We start from the raw sequence: 21,962 nt of genomic DNA, 5'->3' as shown, positions 1-21,962 counted from the left end.
CTTCTTCTTCTTCTTCTTCTTCTTCTTCTTCTTCTTCCTCCTCCTCCTCTTCTTTGTCCTCTTCCCTCAATGCTACTGTACTCACTGCGGCGCACTCAACTCATCCCGTCGCTTGCCCGCATCTCTTTGGCCAAAACCCCCTTACCTTACCTACATCAGGCTGCTGCGCCCGCCAATCTCCATACTGCCCTGCCCGTCCTTCATCTGTCCACTTCTCCCAACAACAAACTCGTGATAAATCTTGCGCAGACGAGCCTTCTCCTCGTCGCTGATGCTGGCTCTCGTCTTCTCCAGAGCCTTGACCAGGTGGTCCCAATGGATGACCACCTCTTTCTGCTCGGCGGCTAAGCGGGAGTCCTCCTTGGTTCCGGCCTCCAGCCAGCCGTAGCCCCTTTTGGCTAGCTTGGCCTGTTTGCGGGACGACTTGATTTGCTCCAGTTTGGACATGATGGCGGCGTTTTCGACCATGGCGGCCGACTTGCTCTGTGGAACGCAGCCCCCGTTTGCGGCCGCATCGGGACCGTAGAGGAACTGTACAAAGCTAGGCGTCGAGCCCCCGGTCGTAGTGGCGTTTTTGCTGGCTCCTTGGCCGACCTTGGAGGACACGGTGGCGTTATTCCCATCGAGAACACCGTGGATGGCCTCGAGCTGCGCGTTAGACACGAGTGCCTGCATATCAGCACCGGAGAAGCCTTCGGTACGCCGGGCCATCTCCGTCAACCCGTCATCGGAATCCGTCAGTTCGGCCGACAACCTGGCTTTGTGAAACAGCGCCTTGATGATGTCCAGCCGGTCTTGCAGCGAAGGAAGATCGCACAGCAGGGACTTGTCCAGACGCCCCGGCCGCAGAAGAGCGGGGTCGATGAGGTCGGGACGTGAGGTGGCTGCCAAGACGTAGACGCCGGAGAGTCCTTCGGCGCCGTCCATCTGGGTAAGCAGCTGGTTGACCACCCGGTCAGTGACGCCGGTCGAGTCGTGGCCTCTCTTCGGGGCGATGGAGTCGAACTCGTCGAAGAAGAGGACGCAGGGCTTGGCCGCCTGGGCGCGGTCAAACAGGTCGCGCACGCTCTTCTCCGAGGCGCCAATGTACTTGTTGAGGATCTCCGGGCCCTTGACGCTGATAAAGTTCAGGCCGCACTCGCCAGCGACAGCGCTGGCGAGCAGTGTCTTGCCGCAACCGGGATAGCCGTACAGAAGCAGGCCGGACCGGAGTCGGAGAGGGCACTGGGCGAAAATCGGGGCGTACCTTGTGGGATACTCCAGCGTCTCCAGCAAGACACGCCGCGTTTCGCGCAGACCTCCAATGGACTTGAACGTCGTCGTCGAGCTCTGCAGCGGCACGTTACGAAGCGAGGCAGGGGTGAAGCCTTTGAGGGCCTTTTCAAAGTCGACGCGACCGAGCCGGACAGGGCTGTTGATGGAATCAGATGGGGAGTCGGTGATGATGGATCTGATGATGGCCTCGTTGCGCGCCCTCGACACCAGTATGCTTAGATCTCCGGGCATATACCCGTCCGTTAGCCCAGCCATGTCCAGAAAGTCGAGGTCAGGGTCCATGGTGAATCCTGCGAGTTTCGATCCCGGCTTCGCGGAGTCCGTGCCATGCAACCAGGCCTCGCTGTCACCAGCAATATCATCAGCACCGTCAGCCGTGGCAGGACGGCTCGTGTCATCCTCCAGGTCGTCGGACGGTTTTGACAGCGTTCTTTGGACAGCATGCTGGCAGGCAATGGACTCCATGACCCTCCTTCTAGCCTCTTTGTCGGGAGCTTTCAACTCGACAATTTCTCGAACCACGGGACCGCTGACGACGACATTGTTGACCGAGTCCTTCCCCTCGGCAGTGGCAAGCAGGACGACGCCACTGCCTCTGGAGCAGAACTGCTTAGCAATGGAGCGCAAGGTTTCGCTCACCTGTCTGCTTCGACCGTTGTCGTTTCCTACCTGCAGCTCCGTCTCAGCTGGACACAGCTTGTCAACATCGTCCAAAATGACAATGGCCTTGCCGCCAAGACGGGCCCCCCAGCTTGCTGACATGAATATGCGGGTCAGTGTTTCTTTGATTGTCGATGTTCTGGTTTCGTCATTGACTAGCTTGCGGCAGGAGAAGTAAAGGCTGTAGAATAGAGACTCTTGACGTAGCTTTCCAGCCATGTGCTTCGCCACGGACGTCTTGCCTGATCCCATTCCCCCGGTCAGAAGAACCGACGAGAGATGGGCCAGCTGCTTCTGTAGGTTTTCCAGCAGCGAGTCGATTCCCACGAGAACGGAATCGTTCTTGGGCAGTAGCTCAAAGACGTCCGAGTTGGCGATCCAGGGCGGTCGAGCTTGAGGTTGCTGAAACTCGATATGAGTCTTGTCGTCCAGTCCGGCAGTCCAGACTACTGCATCCTTACCGTGATCCTGCGACGCGTGTTCCGGGCCGGGCTCCGGGCCGGGCTCAAACTTGACGAAGCCGCCTTCCCATCCCTGAGGAGCTCCCAGTTCACTGTAGACCCCTACGACCATGCCATCCGTTATGGGGCCTTGCAGGAGACCCTCGGTGTTGTTGGCGCCGGAGTACATGTGCCGAAATCGCTTGGCAGATTCTTCCTTTTCAGCTTTGGAGTCACTGCCAAACTTGAGGCCTTGGTGGGCCTTTGAGCCGCCGGCAAAGGGGAAGACCTTTACACTCTGAACAGCTCCCTTTGGAAGTGGCGGCGGTGCAGCCTGGATCTTGACCACTCCGCCGACGATGCCAGGACAGCCAAGCACTGCGCACAACGGCGAGGACAGGGCGGCAACGTTTCCATCGGGAGGGTCGTCCCAAGGCTTCAACCGGGCGACAACCTTTGCCGAGACCATGGTATTCGCCGCAGCCTTGCCGTCCTCTAGCTGTGGCTTTTGCAGCCCGGCCGGCTTGACAATGTCGACGACGACGTACTTTACCCCCTGGAACGCGCTGGCGAGTAGGCGCTCGCGCTCGACCCAGACGCTGAGGTCGGGATTCAGCAATGCATCCTCGAACCATTCCCGGCAGACAGCGCGCTCAACAGCTCGAAGGAACATTGTGGGTTTCGGGTCGTCTCTCGCACTTCTTCTCCGGACGGTGCTGCCGCCACTGCGTCGGGATTTCGAAGTGCTGGCGACGCTGCGGCGGTCGCTGCCGTTGAGCGAGGGCTTGGCCCTCGTTTTGGGAGCCACGATTACTTCGGCATTGGGCGAGAGCTTGACGAAAGCCACGTCGGCCGGCGGCGCAGGATCTAGCGAGACGACTTTGATGCTGGCAGTGGATGTAGGCGAGAGGTGCAGCGTCAGCGAATGAGGGGAAACCGGCGTGGCACCGTTCTTGTAGAAGGGATTGGGGAGGGCCCGAATCTGCGACTGGAGGTTGAGTTCGAGAAACGTGGCATGTAGTTCAATCATCTCCCAATCCTCAGGAGTCAACGGCTCGATATTGATGGTATGCGCAACGGGGGGGTCGACATGTACTTGTGCCGCAACCTTGAGACCTTCGGAAAGCCCCAAAGTGTTGGCCAAGGTCGCATCCATCTCAACGACTTGCAACTCTTGCTCTCGCGGCCCTCGGCTCACGAGCGGAGCAGCAGCCCTCCTCTTGCTGGGCATGCCCGTCCATCCTACAAACACTGACTGCGGCGGTGACGAGGGGTTACCGGGCACGACGGATTTGCAGGTAAGCTCGACAATGACGTTTTGAACCGGCTGTTGGAGAACCAAATCCACAAAGGTTAGCCTCACTCGGCGTAATGGGAACGAGGACGAGAAGGAGGAGGAGGACACATGGCGCATACCGTGTTCAAATTGAGCAGCAGAGACACTAGGGAAGGTGGAAGATTGACCAGGCAGTTTTTCAGATGAACAAGAGAGAGCTCAGCCGCGACGGATTGCGCATTCTTGCTCGGAGACATTTCGGGCAAGCCGAGGACTTGGTTTCCGTGGACGACTCGGCTGCAGAGGAAGTGCCCGGAGACGATGCGCTTGAGAGAGGGCACAAGGGGAAGCTACATAGAAAGGTCTGGTGGAGAGGCAAAAAGGATGGCGATGGATTTGACCCGCCGAAGTGAAGACCGAGGTAAGTGGAAGCTTCAGACAAGTGTGACGCCACACCAATCATCAAGTGCGGCGACATGCGTGACGTGACAATGTGCCCGTCAGCCACAAGCCCGCGGACCGTCCGTCTGTCCGTCTGTGGCTGACGACTGGATGCAAGTTTAATGGGTTGGGGACGGGCCGTGGATATGCTGACGCGACAGCAGACTGGACAGTGGACACTACACTGGACCAAGCCGGCCTAGCAAGCAGGCCAAGCAGACCAAGCAGGCCAAGCAGGCCAAGCCAAGCAGGCCAAGCAGCGAGCAAACGCGAAAACGTCGCGTCCCAGTCCGCCCAAGCACCTTGTCGATGCATCTTGGCATCTTGCTTGCCTTCGCCATCCCATCCTGTGCAGTCTCAATCACCCCATTCGTGGCTCATCTGCCGGATCGCCTCCAGCCATCAGCTTTGTTAGCAAGCAGGCCTCACCCTGCTGCCGCTGCATTCGTACAGCTCACGTTCGTCGTGCTCAGAAAAAGCGGCGCTCCGACATGGCACTCCGCGAATTCAAGGCTCCGGTCGAGTACGAAACTCAGCAAGGTTGGTCCCCGGCCCTCGCCACCCGCTTCTCGCATTTGCCATTTGTTGTGCAGCTTGCTCCCAGGCTGCTCCCAGGCTGCTCCAGTCCATTGACGCTAAAGCCTCGCAGCTGGCTTTGAGGAGTTTCTCAAGGGCTTCAAAACGTCTCCCGAGCACACCATTGCTACCGCAATGGGAGACATAACAATCGATGAAGATGACTTGACCGATGAGGACGACTTGATGGACCAAGATGATGACGAAGCAAGCCGCCGCCGGCGAGAGCAAAACAAGCGCCCACGAACTTCCCAGTACAAATACAAAGAACTCCTGCAAAACCTGGCTGATAGGTCAATTGACGAACTCACCGTTGATTTGGATGACCTTGCCACTGTAAGTGAAACCGCCCAGGGCGCCGTGGCTTCGGAATCTAACCAGGCTCCTTCAGTGGGAAAGCCAAAGTGACGAGCCGTTACACTTGCTGGATAGCCTCGAGATGAACACGAAGCACTATGTTGAAATCCTTTCCAGAGCCGTCGACAACTCCATGCCACAGCCTAGCACGGATGTCAAGTACGAAGGCCTCGACCCCGCCTCGCCCCTTTCTATTTAATGTCGGGGGGGTCTGCAACCGTCGCTGACAATTGTAATGCAGCTTCAAGGATGATGTGCTTGACGTTCTCATGGCCCGTCGACAGGCTCGCAATCGCGAACTGCAAGAAGCTGCGGAGCGAGATCCCACCCTGGAAGAAGACATGTTCCCCGCCGAGCTGGTACGACGCTACACCCTCGTTTTCAAACCCAGGACCGGCACAGCAGACAAGCCCGCCAAGGCGTTGGCCGTGCGTGAAGTCCGAGGCGAGCATTTGGGCAGACTCATCACCGTTAGAGCCATCGCAACTCGCGTCTCCGACGTGAAGCCGATTGTGCAAGTCAGCGCCTACACCTGCGATCGCTGTGGATGCGAGATATTCCAACCCGTCACCGATAGGCAATACGGGCCTTTGACCTACTGCCCTTCTGCTGATTGCAAAGCGAACCAGTCCCAGGGTCAGCTAAACCCCTCCACGAGAGCGTCCAAATTCTTGCCATACCAGGAGGTCAAAGTCCAGGAACTGGCGGAGCAGGTGCCCATCGGCCAGATTCCTCGGTCGTTGACCATCTTGTGCCACGGAAGCCTGGTGCGGAGAATCAACCCGGGTGATGTTGTGGACATCTCGGGCATCTTTCTGCCAACTCCCTATACCGGATTCAAGGCCCTGAAAGCTGGCCTTCTCACCGACACATATCTGGAAGCCCACCATGTCCGTCAGCACAAAAAGGCTTACAGCGAAATGATTGTGGACCCACGATTGGTGCGTCGCATTGACAAGTATCGACAGACTGGTCAGGTCTACGAGTTGCTCGCCAAGTCCATCGCGCCAGAAATCTACGGCCATTTGGATGTCAAGAAGGCTCTGTTGCTGCTGCTCATCGGCGGCGTCTCCAAGGCCATGGGCGATGGGATGAAGATCCGTGGAGACCTCAACATATGCTTGATGGGTGACCCCGGGGTCGCCAAATCCCAGTTGCTCAAGTACATTTCCAAGGTAGCTCCTCGAGGCGTCTACACCTCGGGCCGTGGAAGCAGTGGTGTCGGGCTGACCGCTGCCGTCATGCGTGACCCCGTTACCGATGAAATGGTCCTCGAAGGTGGTGCACTTGTCTTGGCCGACAACGGCATCTGTTGCATCGACGAGTTTGACAAGATGGACGACACAGACAGGACCGCCATCCATGAGGTCATGGAACAGCAGACCATCTCCATTTCCAAAGCTGGCATATCCACCACCCTCAACGCTCGCACGTCCATCCTGGCAGCCGCGAACCCTGTATACGGGCGATACAACCCTCGAATCTCGCCCGTCGAAAACATCAATCTTCCCGCGGCCCTGCTGTCTCGATTTGACGTCCTCTTCCTTCTTCTCGATACTCCGTCTCGCGAAGCGGACGAGCAGCTAGCCAAGCACGTTGCGTTCGTGCACATGAACAACCGCCACCCAGACATTGGCACGGACAATGTAGTTTTCACGCCGCACGAGGTCCGCTCATACGTCGCGCAGGCGCGAACGTACCGTCCCATAGTCCCAGAGTCCGTCTCGGACTACATGATCAGGACCTACGTTCGCCTCCGAGACCAGCAACAGCGGGCGGAAAAGAAGGGCAAGCAGTTCACGCACACCACCCCCAGGACTCTGCTCGGCGTGGTCCGTCTGGCGCAGGCTCTCGCCCGTCTTCGTTTCAGCAACCAGGTCTCTCAGGACGATGTCGACGAGGCGCTGCGCCTCATGGAAGCCAGTAAAGAGAATCTCAATGCCGAGGTCGGCAATGGTCGCCGCGCCCTCAACGCGAGCAGCAGGATATACAACCTCGTCAAGGCCCTTGCCGACTCGGGTGCTTGCCGCGCCGATGGTGCTGAGGATGACGACCTAGGGGTTGAGCTGAGCATGCGCAAGGTCAAGGAGCGCGTGATTGCCAAGGGATTCACCGAGGATCAGTGGCTCAGCGCATTGGAGGAATACACGACATTAGATGTAAGCGATAACCCGTGTCCCAGTTCAATGCAACGCTCGCTCCTGCGTTGTTTCTTTTGTCATGTCTTTGGGACGCGCCGAGTAGGAACTAACATGAACATGCGCAGGTTTGGCAAACCACTGGCAACGGCGCGAGGTTGATATTTGTTACAGGGGGCAATGATGACGAGGATGACATGGACGGCTGAGAGAATCGAGGCAAAACAAGGTGTGAGGGTATCGGATGATGGTTAGCCTTTTTTTTTTTTTTTTTTTTTGTCTTCCTTCTTTTTCTTTTTCTTCCTCTATTTTTCTTTTTTTTTTGCCCGGCGTTTTCTGGATCATGAGGGGTTACGGGGAAGATGGGGATGCGATCTAGATCTAGACAGGACATTTGCTGTTATGAGAGTCAACAATACAAAAGATGCTGCAAACCAACCACTCCAAACACTTCAAAGGAAAAAACACTTTGTGGACTTTGAACAATCCGGCTATGTGATGTGCGACATGTTATACAAAGTTCGAACAGCCGAGTTAAGAGCCGCCCCCCCCCCTGTCAGCCCTTCTAGATCCTCATGGTCATCAACGCGGCTCTTTCCATCTCCCCGACAATGCCATGACCGCCAAGCGCCCACTTCTCCGCCACGACTCTAGAGTCTAGAACGCTACGCAGCATCCCGCTCGAAGCCCAGTATTCCATAAGAACCCTGCCCTCGTCCTTGGACACGCCGCCGACTCTGATGACGTGGCTGTTTTTGAGGGCGCTGTAGACGCGCTCGTCGTAGTTGCGCTCATAGGGGTCTGGCTGGGGGACTTGGCGACCGGCCTGGCCAGCCTCCAGCTGCGACAGGACCAGTTCCTGCGACGGGTGGCGGTGGGTGTTGTTCTCGGACGTGGCGGCGACCACGGCGCCACCGTTGGGCAGCCTGGTCTTGCCCGAGAGCGCGTCCACGAAGAGGCGGACGAGCGAGAGCTGGTGGGAGTGCACGGGGTTGAACAGGGGGTCGCGGTACGCGCTGACCTTGTTCACGTGCGCGAGGCCATCGAGGGCGAGCAGAACGGGGGGCTGGCCAGGCTGGGTGAGCTCGGTCCACAGGGCGTGGAGGGTAGGCCAGGCGTACTCGCTTTCCTTGGCGCTGAGGACGAGGTCGGCCAGGGTGGCGTTCCTGTGGAGGTGCGCGGCCAGGCGGGACCAGTCCTGCCTCAGGGGAAGCGTTGCGAGAACCGCTTGGTTGGCCTTGTGGATGTTTTGGAGGAGCCTGAGGCAGTAGACGGGCTGGGAGAACTGCGGGGGCGCGGTGCCCTCGATGGCCGCGTACTCGGTGTTTCCGTTGCTAAGGTCCTGGCCTGGCGAGGAGCAGCAGCAGAGGTCAGCGGCTCGTCGGGACGCCATCAGCTCGGGGGGAGGGGGGGGCTGCAACGGCAACATAAAGAAGAAGAAGAAGATGAAGAAGAAGAAGAAAAAGAAGAAGCAAGTCGTGCTCTCACCTTCGGGAATGTGCACAACAACCCAGCCGTTGATCAGAGCGTGCGCCATGGCCTGCAGCATCACCAGGCTTTTCCCCGACAACTTGCTGCCGGTAAGCACGCACTTGAGCGAGTCCTTGGCGTCCAGCGAAGCCTGCATCCGGCCCACCAGCCGGACCGTCTCGTCCCTCACCAGGAAGTGCGGCCGTCTGAACAGGCTCCACGTCTGCGTCGTCTTGAATGCCTCGAGGGCTCTCAGCTGGTCCACCACCCTGTCCGGGACGGCCACCATGCTGCCCCTGCTCTCGGGCCGGGCCAGGGTGTCCGGGCCCATGTCCTCGAGGCCCTGGACGGGGAGGGCGTTGTTGTTGCTGAGCTGGATGCGCTTGCGGAAGGCCTTGCGCTCCCCCGGGCCGGGCTTCTTGACGGCCACGGCCACGGCCCTCTTCTTGAACGTCTTCTTCACCTTGTGGGGCAGGTCCCGCCGGCTGCGGATGGTGGGAGGCGGCGCGGCGGCGACGGGGTGGCTGGTCGAGAAGGAGGCTCGCGGGAGGGAGAAGGCGGGATGGAGGCGAGGCGCGACGGGCATGGACGAGGACGCCGCCGCCGCCGCCGCCGCCGCCGCCGACGACGACGACCGGACGAGGCCGCGGAGCGAGGCCGTCGCCGACGAGGCCATGGCGAGCTATAGCGGGTGCGGGAGCGGGAGCGGTTGCGGGTGCGGGTGCGGGTGCGGGTGTCTGGTCCGCGGTTTTCTTCCAAGCGCAGCTTTCACGGACGGGGGCGCGAGTGTCGCACGGAGGGTCATCGGTCGACCAGGCTGTGGATTGCGCGCCGCGTTGGACGAACAAGCTTGCTCTTGGGGGGTGGAAGGGAAGGAAAAGGGACAAAAAGCTCCAGGCGTGCCATCAATTTGCAGCTGCTCATTGGCCGGGGTCTCGGTAGCGGCGAGCCGGCGTTGCAGCGAGGGAAGAAAATCAATCGGGCTTCGGAAAAAGGTTTGGCCTCGACCCATTGCCGCTAGACGCAACGCCGCCCCCCCCCCCCCCCCCCACCCCAACTAGAAACTCGTTATCGCGCTTATCAACGTCCCAGACCGGGAAGATGGAGATAAAATTACAAAAAAAGCAGACTTTGACCTCGTACTAGAACAGCCCGTTTTTGGTCGCCGCCAGCCCAATGCAACACAACAACAACAACAAAACGACAACGACAACAACACATCACATCACATCACATCACAACACCACGGCCTGTTGCTTTTTCTCTTGCACAGCCATACCTGCCCCCGTCTGATCTGGCGCCTCGAGTTCCCATCAGCTCGGCCCCCACGCACCGCTCCGCACCATGACCCTCCCCAGCCAACGGGCCAAGCTGCCCGTCGCAGTCGACAAGCCCACGCCGTACACCTTCGATCTCGGCCTCCTCCTCGCCCAGGACCCCAACGCAATCACCCTGGACCACGACTCCCTGGAGCAGTCCCTCGCCGAGGTCGCCCGCGACGGCGCCCAGTCGCTCATAAACCAGCTCCTCACCACCTGCCCCATCTCCTCCACCAAGGACGGCGTCCTCCTCTCTCTGCCCCCGCCCGCCACCGCCCTGCCCCGCGAAAAGCCGCTGCCCCAGGCCAAGGCGCAGACCAAGTGGCAGCGCTTCGCGGAAAAGAAGGGCATCAAGCCCAAGACGCGGGAGCAGCGGAGGAACCTGGCCTACGACGAGGCCTCGGGCGAGTGGAAGAGGAAGTGGGGCTACAAGGCTCTCAACAAGAAGGGCGAGGATGACCCCATCGTCGAGGTGGACATGGAAGCCGAGCGCAAGCGGAAGGAGGGCACGAGCATCAGAGGCGACGGACGCAGGGAGAGAAAGGAGCGCGTAAGGCGTAACGAGAGAAGAATGCGCAAAAACTTGAAAGACTCGGCGGCTGGAGCTTCTGGGAAGCGAGGATAGACTGCAGCGGCAGGTCCAGAACATGTACGAAGCTTTTTTTTTTTTTTTTTTTTGGGTCCCAATGTGACATCAGCGGTGCGAGGACGAACCGGCCAAGGGGGAAGACTTGTTCTTGTTCTTGCGTGTGCTGTTGCTGTTGCTCTTGCTGTTGCTGTTGCTGTTGCTCTTGCTGTTTGCTGGTCTTGCTCTTGGGTTGAGCTTCGTCTTTCATATCCGGAGTTCGGGGTTGGGAGTTGGATTGCAAGTCGTCCTTCGTCACGAGGTCCTCGGGAGGGAAAAGGAAAAAAAAAACCCGAATCTTGGTAGACTGGACACAGTCCAGGCCAGGCTAATGTCACGTTTTCATCAAAGAGCCTTTTCACTCCTCTTCTCTGGCTTACGCCCAGGTCTTGGACAGCAGTCCCTGATTGATTCGCATGTGTGAAAACAACCTGCTTGAGATTCGCAAAGCCTCTATTTGTACACGAGGCATCCTGCCTCCAAACCCCGGCTCCCACAAAAAAAGGAAAAAAAAAAAAAGGAAGAAAAAGAAAAAGAAAAAAATCTTTTAGCATTCTGCACTCAAAGGCGAAAAAATAACAGCTTCAACTTCCCGGCTTTATGCAACGAGTCCATCAAGCAAAAAAACAAAAAAAAAACAAAAAACATACCGCTCTGTCACAGCTCCGCAAAACACCCCAAGGTCAAACACGCTCGGCGGCTTCTTGTTGGCGTTGTTTCAAAGCCAACAAACAGCGGTGAAGGGGATCTGGGCCTATACCACAAACCACATCTGTAGCTGGGACCCCCGAGCAGAAAATGAAACCAAGATGAAAAGTGATGTGAATTTGAACAGGGAAGTTCACTATCGGGCGAGGGAGAGGGGGCATAAAGATAAAAGAGGCCAGCCAACACAACACATCCACCGCTACCATCTGAGTTGCCGAGACAAAGGGGTATAAAGCAGCCCACACGAATTAGGCCAAGCCGTGTCCGATCAAAGAATATTTATCCGCCATGGAACAAACTCATATCTGCAGCAAAGGGTCAAGATTAAGAAAAGAGAGCCCTCGAATCCGATGGTCGGCGACCGAGATGAAAGCTTGCACATGTTGATGAAACGAGAGGGGTGGAAGCAATCGTCATCATGCAATGCAAATGGAGAAATGATGGCAAAAACTCGGACTGCGCCCTGCATTGAGTTCGCGCGTCTGGGAAAGAATGGCGCCCAGTCCACCAGGGATCCGTATACCCTTCCTTAACCCTCGCTTTCCTAGAAGCCGATGGGGGACAATGGTTTGATGGGCGATAGGGGACGGAGATCTCTCGCTCTCTCGGGAGTCTCGCGCTCGCTATTGGTGGTGAGCACGGTGGAAATGGATGACTCCTTCGAAGCCACGCTGGCGTTGGAGTCGGAGAACTGGTGCTGGCGGTATTTTTCTTCCCTGCCAGGATTGCATGGCTTGCTTTTGTCGCGCAAATGTCGTTGTTGGCCATCGTTCTGTTCATCGCTCCGGGATGGGCCGTTGGGTTCCGAAATACCTTTGGGCGGTGGTTGATCAAACAGCCTGTATTCTTCCTCAATGTACTTGGCCTCATTCTTGCAGCCCTTCCAGCAATTTCTCCAATCACACACCAGAAATCTGAAACAGAAGGCGTCTATTTTCATGCAAGGTTGGAAGCATATGCATAGATTTCGAAAGTCCATCTTGTTCTTGTCCGAGTGGGCCAGGAGAAGACTGAGATGGCATGTAATGGCAAAGAGCAAGTAGTACTTGAAAGGCGACAAGTTGGAGAGCTCGTCGACGAGCATTTGCGGTACTTCTGTGGCCCCTGAGCACTCTCGAGCTATTCGATCTTGCGCCTCTTTAGGGAACAATTCGTCGGGCAATTCTCGCAACCATGCTTTCAGCATTGAGCCAATAATGTTGATATCGTATAGGTTGTCTTGTTCCAATAGATTGACGTCGTGGTCTGTGGTGCCGAGTTAGCAGGTTTGCGGCTTGTTCAAGAGACTGCGCTGGGAGGGAGCAGAGTTGGGAAAGGGCTGGTTCATACGTTCGTCAAATTTCCTTTGCCACTTTTTGATCTGCGGACCGCTTCCTGGGACTCTGTATAATCCTTCCACGTCACAGCCTTTGTAGTTGAGGTAGTCGATAGCCCGCCATGGGAAAGCTGGCATCCAAAACTCTGTTTTATCCCGGGAACTCTCCAGCCGTCTCGAAATTCGGGTTCTCCGTGTCTGTTCGACCAATGGTAGATTGATAACTTTCAGAACGTAGTGTTCGTCGTCCACAAGAGGTTCCCGTTCCGTCGTACTTCCGCTCCTAGAGTTTTTGCCGAAAAGACCTTTGCTAATCATATCCGCGGCCTTGGTGGACGAATTCCTCAGCCCGCTGAAGAAGGAGCCATTGTCTTTCAAGGACGACGGCAGGGGACCCCTCTCCCTGTCTCGAGACCAGTCGCGATCAGCTGCCCGGTCCTCCGATCGGTTTCGAGTGCTAGAGCTCATGTCTCGAAACTCTCGGTCTTGGGCAAGGGGAGCGGTCCGAAGAGGAGCAGGCCAATCGTTGTAGTCGGATTGGCTGAATGCGGCGGGAAGGGGTCTCGAAATAGCCTGCGCGGTGGTATTGTGGCCTTTGTCTCTGTTGGACTTTCTGCGGCTCAGCAGGGCGAACGACTTTGACTTGCTCCTCTTTTTGGTCGCTGGCGAGGCGGCTGTCGTATTTTCGAATTCGGCGGAGGAGGACAAGGACAACTCGGAGCGTGAGGGAATCGGAGGGCGAGGTCCTTGGGAGGGATCGTGCGCATACGGAGAGCCTAGCAGTGCGAGTATGATGGTCAGTCAACAGCGCCAAAACGCGACACCTGGGAGAAGGAGGGGCGGGTAGGGGCGGGTGAGGGGGGAACTGGGATGAGAGACAGGAAACAGGAGATGCAAGGTGATGATGTGCATTGGCTGTTGCCATCAGGTGGCAGAGCGCGTCCTGTCCTGTGCCCGTGCCCGTGCCCGTGCCCGCTTGACGTTTGGCGCTGTGGGTCTTGATTTTGAGGATGCCGTACCTCCAGACTCTGGGCCAGATCTCCCGTCAAGATTCCTGGAAAGCAAGTGTTCATGCAAGCCGGTATGGGGCAAGGTGGGACGGTGCAGCTGATTCAAAGCCTTGGAGGCGGATTTGTTGAAGTGGAAAAGGCCGCCCTTGGTTGCTGGCCGCTGGCTCGTTTCCGTGGAGGCGTTGCGAAGCGGAGGAGGACAAGCAGGTGACGGAGACGCTGGAGGTTGGTCGTAGTACGGCGACAGGGCAGGGGAAGGCCAGCTGGGCGAAAGGTTGTCGCGGGATGGTTGCTGGTGTAGCTGCAGCTGCGGTGGGCGACTGGCGGGCGGCAAGTCGGCGTTATCAGGCACGATGTCTGTATGCCTGCCTCCTTTGCCCGTCTGTGCTGCTGACGTCTGGGCTGCCGTCTGGGCTGCCGTCTGGGCTGATGGTTTCTTTGTAACGGCGAAGCGACTGGTCAGGGTGGGTGAGGGCCTTGAGGGGTGCAACAAGCGCAGCGATGGCTGTGATGGCGACGACGGCGACGACGGGGACGGCGACGGCGATGGCGATGGCGATGGCGATGGCGATGGCTGCGGCGGGGATGGCTGCTGGGCTTGCAGGGAAACCGGACACCTGGACCTGGCAGGAGAAGGAGAAGCCCAGGCCCCAAACGCTGGCACCTCCACGTGCGTCGCAGAGCTGGCGGCGGCGTTGGCGGCGTTGGCGGCGTTGGCGGCGTCGCCGTTGGATCTGGAGCTGGAGCCGCCGCCCTGGGCCTCGCCCACGCCCAGCGCCAGGCCCAGTGGCTGGGGCGCCGCTTTGCGTCCCATCTCGAGGCTGTCTTGTCTGGTGCTGGTGATTTTATGTTTGATCCAATTGTGGTCAAGCTGCGGTGTTCCCGTCGTCTCTCCTGAGCCTGCAACCCAGCGCTGGCCCCCGGGGGTCACTCACAGCACTGAGCGTCTCGAGCCGAGGGGAGGGCCGTCTGTCTGGAGTCGCCCTTTGGACGGACCTGTGCTGCACTGCGCTGCAGGTGCCGCAGACAGCAAAGGTGACGGACGGGCAAGGATTTGCAGACCGAGTCTGACAAGATGCAGCACGATGCAGCACGATGCAGCACTCCAACAGGTCTTTATTCCGATTAGCGATTAGCTTGGAGAGCTTCAAACCTGCACCGCCATGCCTGGGGATGGCCAGGGGATGGCCAGGTGTTGGCACGGCGCTCGACGGCCAAGGTTGTTCTTGTTCTGTCCTCTTTTCGAGACTACGGTAGGTCCAGAGCTAGGCTGGCAACGTTCGACGAATGTGCACCGGCCGGCGAAATTTCGAAACCTCCGTCCATGTACGATGGCATGTACCGGTTCAGGCGAAGGCGTGTCCGAGGCGGGGATATGAGCGAGGCGGACAAAGGCGGGTGGGAGAAAGGAAAAGAAGAGCAAAGCCGACGAGGTTCGGAAATGGGAACGAATTGATGTCTCGAGGTCAGGACTCAGCAGTTAGGATTGAAATTGAAGGCGCGCGGGCCACGGGCATGGCAACGGCCAGGCCAAAGTGTTGAAGTGCTATATAACAAGCCGTCCGTCCCTCTCTTCTCTCTTTTTTGTCCTTTTTCTCTCTCATCCCTCTCTTTCTTTTTTCCTTCCTTTTTTTTTTTTTTTTTTTTTTTTTTTTTATTGGCGGCCTGAGCCATGGCAGCAGCTGCGTTTGGGCCCCTTTTGGAGCCTAGCTTGCTTGCATCGGGGGGCTAGCAACCAGTGAACGTTCCGAGGGCTCACGGCTGGTTGAGCGGGGAACAATTGAAAAGGAAATCCGCTGCAGAGAAGCCTGACCAGCTTTAACCAAGCCCCAGCCCCGGCCCAAGCGCCCACTCAGCGCGGGCAAAGGCCACTAGCACCTAGTAGCTAGGAGCTGGTCTGGTACATTAGGCAGTTGGCTGGGAGCAGCCCGGAAGGGGGAGCAGACTACTCGTGACGGCAGAGAAAGCAGCGCGTCACAGTGAGGCGCTCGTGAAACGGATCGGGGCGAATTGATCAAACCAGGCAATCAAAACCAAGATTCGAGCCCTGGAACTGTCAAGAGACCGACCACCAAAGGAGCTGCTTGTGGCCGCCGCCGGCCGGTAGCCGGGACAAGGTTGCAGTCAACCCATCCCTGATTCCCTCCATCATCCTGATTCTTGGATCCTGAGTGCCATGTGCTACCGGCCAGGGGTCTGGTCCGTTGGGGAAGGAGCAAGCGGATCCCTCTTGCCCAATCATTGCTTAGCACGGACAGTTCTGGCTGCATGATTCGTAGGTTGGTCTGCTGGTAGATAAATGCACAGATCAACGATACGATACGTCTCTACCTCCTTAACCAGTTATTCCTGGTAGATGGATGAGCTAAATCGATGGTTGAAAGGAATTTTGAAACGGCCTTCAACTCGATGCCATGACGACATCTGCCTCGGGTACAGACCAGACCGCACGGAGTTTCTAGACTAAATGACCTACCAACCTCCTACCTGGTACTCCCCGTGCCAGTCCCCAAAACTAGCCGCCAGCGATCTGAAACAGCTGTCAACAGTCAGACCATGACATGCGTTTGCCAATCCCCAGAGTGGGTTCGTTCATGGGTGGAATGGCAAACGACTTGCCCAGTTCAGGTGTGGTTGGCGTACTACGTATTTACTAATCTGTCTCTTCTTCGGTACCCAGGTACTTCGATGGGTTAAGAATTAGAAGGCAGAGGAGGCATCTGGCATACATTGATAGTACGGACTCTGGACTATCTGGGGTCAAAAGTCTGGACTCTGCGCCATCAACCCGCGTAGGTGCATGAGATGCTCATAGTTACTAGTTGGCTTACTAAGTCCCTTTCAATTTCCCTTGGGCCAGCGTTTTCTCGGCCGAGGCTCCAGCCAGCATCTTACAACCTAAGGCATCAAGGCAGCCAACAGCCCCCCCCCCCCCCCCCCCCAACTCAAACCTCGAACTTCTTTGCTGGTTCCACACAGCAAACTTCTTCGTCTGCCAACTCAGGCACAATGGCTCGACTGAATACGTCCGCAGGCGTCTCCAAGCTAGCCGTAGAGGCTCACGTCAAATACGTGCAAAGCCTGGACACAAAGAAGGACGAGTTGGACTACTGGCTGACTGAACATCTACGTCTGAACGGTGTGTATTGGGGCATGACGGCCATTCACCTCCTCGGCAAACCCGACGCCCTTCCCCGCCAGGAAACGATCGATTTTGTGCTGTCATGCCAGCATGGCACTGGTGGATTCGGCGCTGCTCCGGGGCATGATGCCCACATCCTGTCCACAGTTAGTGCTGTGCAGGTTTTGGCCATGGTTGACGCATTGGATGAGCTTGACACTCGAGGACCTGGAAGAGCCCGGGTGGCCAAGTGTACGTGATATAGTAGCCTTCGGTGCACATCGTCACGCTAACATAAGCGCAGACATTGCGGATCTCCAAGACCCGCTCACGGGAAGCTTCTACGGGGACGAATGGGGCGAAGAAGACACTCGCTTCCTCTATGCCGGATTGAACGCGCTGTCACTCCTCGGATCGTTATCCTTGGTTGACCTGAACAAAGCAGTTGCCCATATCCAGAGTTGCGAGAATTTCGATGGTGGTTATGGGGTCAAACCTGGTGCGGAGTCGCATTCTGGTCAGATCTTCACGTGTTTAGCTGCTTTAAGTATTGCTGGCGCTCTGGACACCGTGGATCATGAAAAACTAGCCGGGTGGCTTAGTGAGAGACAAACGCCTGGCGGTGGTCTTAATGGCCGGCCCGAGAAAGCAGAGGATGTCTGCTACAGTTGGTGGGTGCTTGCCAGCCTGGCTATTCTCGGTCGCACCCACTGGATTGATCGTGACTCCCTTGCTTCCTTCATCCTGAGTAGCCAAGATACTCAACATGGCGGGCTAGCCGATCGTCCTGGCGATATGGTGGACGTGTGGCATACGTGCTTCGGGTTGGCAGGTCTCAGCCTGTTGCAGCACCCGGACATGGTTCCAATCGACCCGGTCTACTGCATGCCTACGTCAATCGTTGAAAAATATGTGCAACCAAGGGCGTGAAAGCATGCTCCCCGTATTGCTTTACTCGTCTCCTTGTTGTATAGACACGGCACCTTTGTGTGTATCCGGTCATCTATACCCTCTCGCCATCTAATAACCTGCTAAAGACAATTTCTCTGTGATGGCTAGGATACAAGGCAAGAGAAGATGGAAACTATGATGGATTTTTTTCAGGGGCGTCGCCAGTTCACATGGAGATTGCCCTGTGAAGTCCTCCAGACATCGCGTAGCGCATGAACGTCACGAGGGTTTCGGAGGTTGTTACTTCCATAGTCTATGTCTGGTTGACGATAAGCCGCAGGCAGGTCTGAGCACGGCCAAAATTTAGTATAGCTTGATACACATACATGTCGGCGGGTTTTCATCATCTGTAATTTGTACCCCTTGATTACTTCCCGCTCCCTGGCTCGGAAGATGTTCGATGCCGATTTCGCAACAGTGTCGGCTGTCGGCTGTCCTCTACCCAAGGTCTCTTTTCTGCACCGATAGATCTACTTCCTAGGCTGTAACGGATGACATGCCGGAGGAAAGGAAGGAAGAGTTGAAAAGAAGGGAGTCTGGGGCTTACACTGTCTTGCCGGGCAAATCTTTACCATCTGTCAGTCAAACCCCCCTTTGCGATTCCATCTCCGCCATCTCAAGGGATGCCTTTGAAAAGTATCCCAGGGGTCCAGCACTGTAGGCACTTGAGAAACTGCCGCACTGGCAGGTCTGTTCAATGCCAGGTGTCCAGCGAGTGTCCTGCCAGCTGCTGGGCTTGAAACTCGGACTGGCAACCAGCCAAGCACCGTGTCAGCAGGCAAGAACCCCAGGGAACCACGGCCCTTAGGGCAATAACCTCCTTGCCTGTATGCCACCGGCTTGAAGACACTCTCCTCGCCTTCGATTTCTTGGTTGGGCTGCTCGGTGTCGATGTGGTTTCGCGTTACGCCTGGACTTCTGGATACGACATGACGACCACCACCACCACCGGCATGAGATAGCCTCCCCAGTGTTTCGAATCACCACCAGTCGCTTTCGAGTCTTTGGATGTCCCTCAGGCTTGTGACACATGGTGCCGTCGGGTTCCGAGTCGCTGTTTCTCCTAGGTTGCTCCGTACTTGGCACCGCACCCAGTCCCAGACATCCCTATGATGCAGATGGTAAGAGCATCCCCTATACGTCCTGCCCGAAACATCAGCTGCTCGGCTACGGGTCACTGAGCCTGGGTCTACCCATTTGGGATGTTCCCACCCTTGCATGCCATGCCATTGACACTATTCTTGCACTTCATCTTGCTTCCGTTGCTCTTTTCTCGACTCGTTGTCTTCCAAGTACCTACTTTGCTTCTTTGCTGCCCAGGGTCAGTGCATGTTGGCATGACTGTATGGCTGCTGCTTTCTCCAGGTTTTTGAACTACACCTGACCCGAGCAGCCACGATTTACGTTCAAGCAAGACTGCTCACTGCAGTGACCTCATGCTGATTTATGCATCGGGAATGTTGTTATGTCAGCCCCTGAACCTAGACTTACCCGAAGATGCTGACTATATATCTCTTCAGGACATGGCATCTTCTCTTGGATCTACGAGGGATGGCACGCCATTTTCGACCACCAACAAACACATTCCCCTCCTGTGCACAGTTTGCCCAGAGGCCCCTCGATTCTCAGACGTTTCCCATCTACTTACACACATTGCTTCCAAGGGTCATTTACATCATGAAACCCAAACCAAGCTTAAGGCGCATCAGGATATTGCGGCGTCAGTGACGCTGCAGCAGTACGAGCATTGGTACAAGGATAATGGCATCGAGTCGCTCTTGGTCGAGCGAATGAGGGCAAAACAGCAGAAAGAAGTAGTCAAAAACAAGCGCTCCAACGGATCAACCCCGTTGTTATCCAAAAAGGTATCGAGTCATCATATCAAAGGCTCCGAAAGCATAGGCTAAAGTTTATTGCAGTTCAAACGCAAGCCTAAACGTGCCGCTCGCAAGACAACAGTCAAGGCTGAGCAGGAAGAGTTGCCTCCAGAGTACCCTATCTTCCCAGGCTTCTTCACTTCGGATAATGAGGCCGAGCTGGAAGAGGAGTCGACAAATGGGGACATGCTGTCACTCAAAGGTCAAGTCTGGCCCGGCATGGGCAAGATGGATCTTGCCAATGAGGATATGAAACGAACAAGAAACCAGCGGAAGCCCAAATCAGTAATCGATAAGATGAAGCGAGCATCAGAAGGAATAGAACCTACACAAGTCGTCATGACTCCGGATTTAGAGGTGGAGCGAATAAAAGGCGTATACGACGACAGCTCTTCCCCAATTCCTGGTCAGGAGGATGAGGTACTCTGGCACTTTTCCACGCGAATAGTGGTCGTATTTCCCAATTTCACTAATCCAAATAGTCTCCCAAGAAAGCTCCTCGGCCGAAAAAGAAACGATCTGAGGCGTTGAGGGAACTATCGGTCAATGTACCCCGACGTGCAGTTAAACGATCTGGTCGTCAAAGCGCAACAGTGAAGAAGCATGCCCTAGGGGAAATTGAAAATGATGTGGTAACTCCCACAATATCGGCTTCGACTTCGTTTCGGCACGGGCATGACGTTTTTCGCGATGATGATTGTGGTGGGTTTTCCTGGCATGGTACCTCGATAAGCAGACGTCCCATCGCTAACGGCTCAGAAGTTTATGACGAACGCTTGTTTACAGCACCAGCATCACGGCAAGATCAAAGGTACTGGTTGAGACCCGCGCTCTTGAAATTTCTCTTCGTTCAGTTCTGATCAGTCGGAGAACATCAAGATTTGATATTAGAAGCAGGTTCGGGATGCATCTCTACCGTGTCCCAACCTCGTCCAACGTGTCCCCTACACGAGCCTCAAAGGATGGACCGACTCATTCGATGCCAATGAGAAATACAGGCCGCCTGAGAAGCCACACCGGCATGTGCGACAGTTACAGTGGCCATGGAGATTTTTGTGAGTTAGCTGTTCACAAATGAAATATTGCCGACCGGTAAAGTACACGAAGCTAAGCTGATGTAGCATCCGTCAACCATTCCGATGCAGCCTTTGGTGTGAATGACGCGTCTGTCTACAACTATTCCTCTAGGCTTCCTTTTATGCAACTAGGCAACCTTGGCTCTACGAATGACATGTTTCGGTTCGGTTCAAGTCACCAATATCTCCAGCCCAAGCAAGAACCACATCCGAGCGCGGTGCAGAGGGACAGCATCAACGGAGTGAGCAGTCATCAGTATCTTCACATTTCTGAATCGAACCCACTCTTTGCCCAGAATCGAAGCGTTTTTGGGGCGTATCATCCAGCAGGCCATGCTCAAACGATGCCTTCGTACAGCCTTGAGGCTCAAGGTCAGATGAGTGAGCACAACCACCCACCAGCGGAAGATAAAGAAGGCTATACTTCGACAAGTTGCAATATCAAGATTGAGGCTCGTTTTAACGATATGGTAGACGATTCAGTGACTGCGGAATGCAGGCAACCCAGTTTTTCGGAGAACGAAGTCTGGGGAAGTGCCGAACAATTGGACCTATGAGGCAGCAAAGTCATCCTTCATCTTGCCTCGCAAGTCTCGAGAGAAAGCGTATTGTTTATGACTAATTTCTCTTTTTTTCGTCTTTTTGGGAGCAGCAGGTTCTCAATTCTGCGGCACCGTCAACATATATTCACTTCTTGGCTCTGTCTCTACATTTTCGCAGCTAATTATCGTGGGAATACAAACTTGTGGCGGCACTCTAACTCGGCTGGCGATGCCTCGACTGCTGTCATGGGCTGGAGCGAGCGACTTGGGGCATGTTCGAAGTAGACATGGGTTTTGGGGGCCTTTGATGAGTGTTGGGGTGCAAGGAGCAGTCAACCATTATCGGTTGTATTATTGCAGAAGGAGTCCCATTTCTGGTTTACTACATGATATTAACTTTAGTGCATTGTACTCTGCGGTAATGCACGGCTAGGGGAGGAGGTGGGGGAAAGGGGGACATTTTATTTTCAACTTTGAACCGACCAGGGGGCTCGTCTGTCTTTGACGGGAAACATTTGTCTTGATGGCCGGAAGCTTAATAGAATCATCAATACTAGATGGTCAGATAATCAAAGTTGGCCCCGTGCAAAAAGGCTGACGTGGCCAAGACATGGGCATCTGTTTTGGGCTTTTTTTTAATCCCCTCCATTTTGTTTATTGTTTATAAAAGAAGAACAAGTTTTCTTTTTTTTTTTTTCATCAAGTGAATTAGTGAATTACGAGAAAATCAACCTTGTCCCGCGTTAGGGAGGGGATATGCCACCTTGCGGATCCTAGGGCCCTAA

At 55.9% G+C, this 21,962-nt stretch overlaps 7 protein-coding genes across 7 annotated transcripts; 4 read left to right on the top strand and 3 right to left on the bottom strand.

Moving 5' to 3' along the window:
* Nucleotides 1-150: 150 nt before the first annotated feature.
* On the bottom strand, nucleotides 151-3,908 carry UV8b_01971 (uncharacterized protein; the record flags this gene model as incomplete). The annotated part of the gene is made up of 2 exons (XM_043139469.1): nucleotides 151-3,702; nucleotides 3,792-3,908. The coding sequence occupies 2 exons, from the start codon at nucleotides 3,906-3,908 to the stop codon at nucleotides 151-153; spliced, it is 3,669 nt and encodes a 1,222-aa protein (XP_042995403.1).
* Nucleotides 3,909-4,583: 675 nt separating this feature from the next.
* On the top strand, nucleotides 4,584-7,372 carry UV8b_01970 (DNA replication licensing factor MCM7; the record flags this gene model as incomplete). Its single annotated transcript, XM_043139468.1, has 5 exons — nucleotides 4,584-4,632; nucleotides 4,742-5,004; nucleotides 5,060-5,184; nucleotides 5,267-7,184; nucleotides 7,292-7,372. 5 exons carry the CDS (start codon nucleotides 4,584-4,586, stop codon nucleotides 7,370-7,372), a joined length of 2,436 nt encoding a protein of 811 aa, XP_042995402.1.
* A 356-nt stretch (nucleotides 7,373-7,728) lies between these two features.
* Nucleotides 7,729-9,309, bottom strand: UV8b_01969 (uncharacterized protein; the record flags this gene model as incomplete). Its single annotated transcript, XM_043139467.1, has 2 exons — nucleotides 7,729-8,510; nucleotides 8,652-9,309. 2 exons carry the CDS (start codon nucleotides 9,307-9,309, stop codon nucleotides 7,729-7,731), a joined length of 1,440 nt encoding a protein of 479 aa, XP_042995401.1.
* A 668-nt stretch (nucleotides 9,310-9,977) lies between these two features.
* Nucleotides 9,978-10,577, top strand: UV8b_01968 (uncharacterized protein; the record flags this gene model as incomplete). The annotated part of the gene is made up of 1 exon (XM_043139466.1): nucleotides 9,978-10,577. One exon carries the CDS (start codon nucleotides 9,978-9,980, stop codon nucleotides 10,575-10,577), a length of 600 nt encoding a protein of 199 aa, XP_042995400.1.
* A 1,252-nt stretch (nucleotides 10,578-11,829) lies between these two features.
* Nucleotides 11,830-14,424, bottom strand: UV8b_01967 (uncharacterized protein; the record flags this gene model as incomplete). The annotated part of the gene is made up of 3 exons (XM_043139465.1): nucleotides 11,830-12,530; nucleotides 12,615-13,376; nucleotides 13,620-14,424. 3 exons carry the CDS (start codon nucleotides 14,422-14,424, stop codon nucleotides 11,830-11,832), a joined length of 2,268 nt encoding a protein of 755 aa, XP_042995399.1.
* Nucleotides 14,425-16,619: 2,195 nt separating this feature from the next.
* On the top strand, nucleotides 16,620-17,661 carry UV8b_01966 (uncharacterized protein; the record flags this gene model as incomplete). Its single annotated transcript, XM_043139464.1, has 2 exons — nucleotides 16,620-16,983; nucleotides 17,036-17,661. 2 exons carry the CDS (start codon nucleotides 16,620-16,622, stop codon nucleotides 17,659-17,661), a joined length of 990 nt encoding a protein of 329 aa, XP_042995398.1.
* Nucleotides 17,662-18,791: 1,130 nt separating this feature from the next.
* On the top strand, nucleotides 18,792-21,192 carry UV8b_01965 (uncharacterized protein; the record flags this gene model as incomplete). The annotated part of the gene is made up of 8 exons (XM_043139463.1): nucleotides 18,792-18,803; nucleotides 19,203-19,547; nucleotides 19,602-19,979; nucleotides 20,042-20,261; nucleotides 20,322-20,370; nucleotides 20,439-20,614; nucleotides 20,681-21,016; nucleotides 21,110-21,192. 8 exons carry the CDS (start codon nucleotides 18,792-18,794, stop codon nucleotides 21,190-21,192), a joined length of 1,599 nt encoding a protein of 532 aa, XP_042995397.1.
* Between the last annotated feature and the right edge of the window lie 770 nt (nucleotides 21,193-21,962).

The sequence above is a fragment of the Ustilaginoidea virens genome, chromosome 2 (genome assembly GCF_000687475.1).
Source record: "Ustilaginoidea virens chromosome 2, complete sequence".
In the NCBI taxonomy this organism is placed as follows: Eukaryota; Fungi; Ascomycota; class Sordariomycetes; order Hypocreales; family Clavicipitaceae; genus Ustilaginoidea; species Ustilaginoidea virens.
This window is presented reverse-complemented; position numbering and strand designations above follow the sequence as displayed.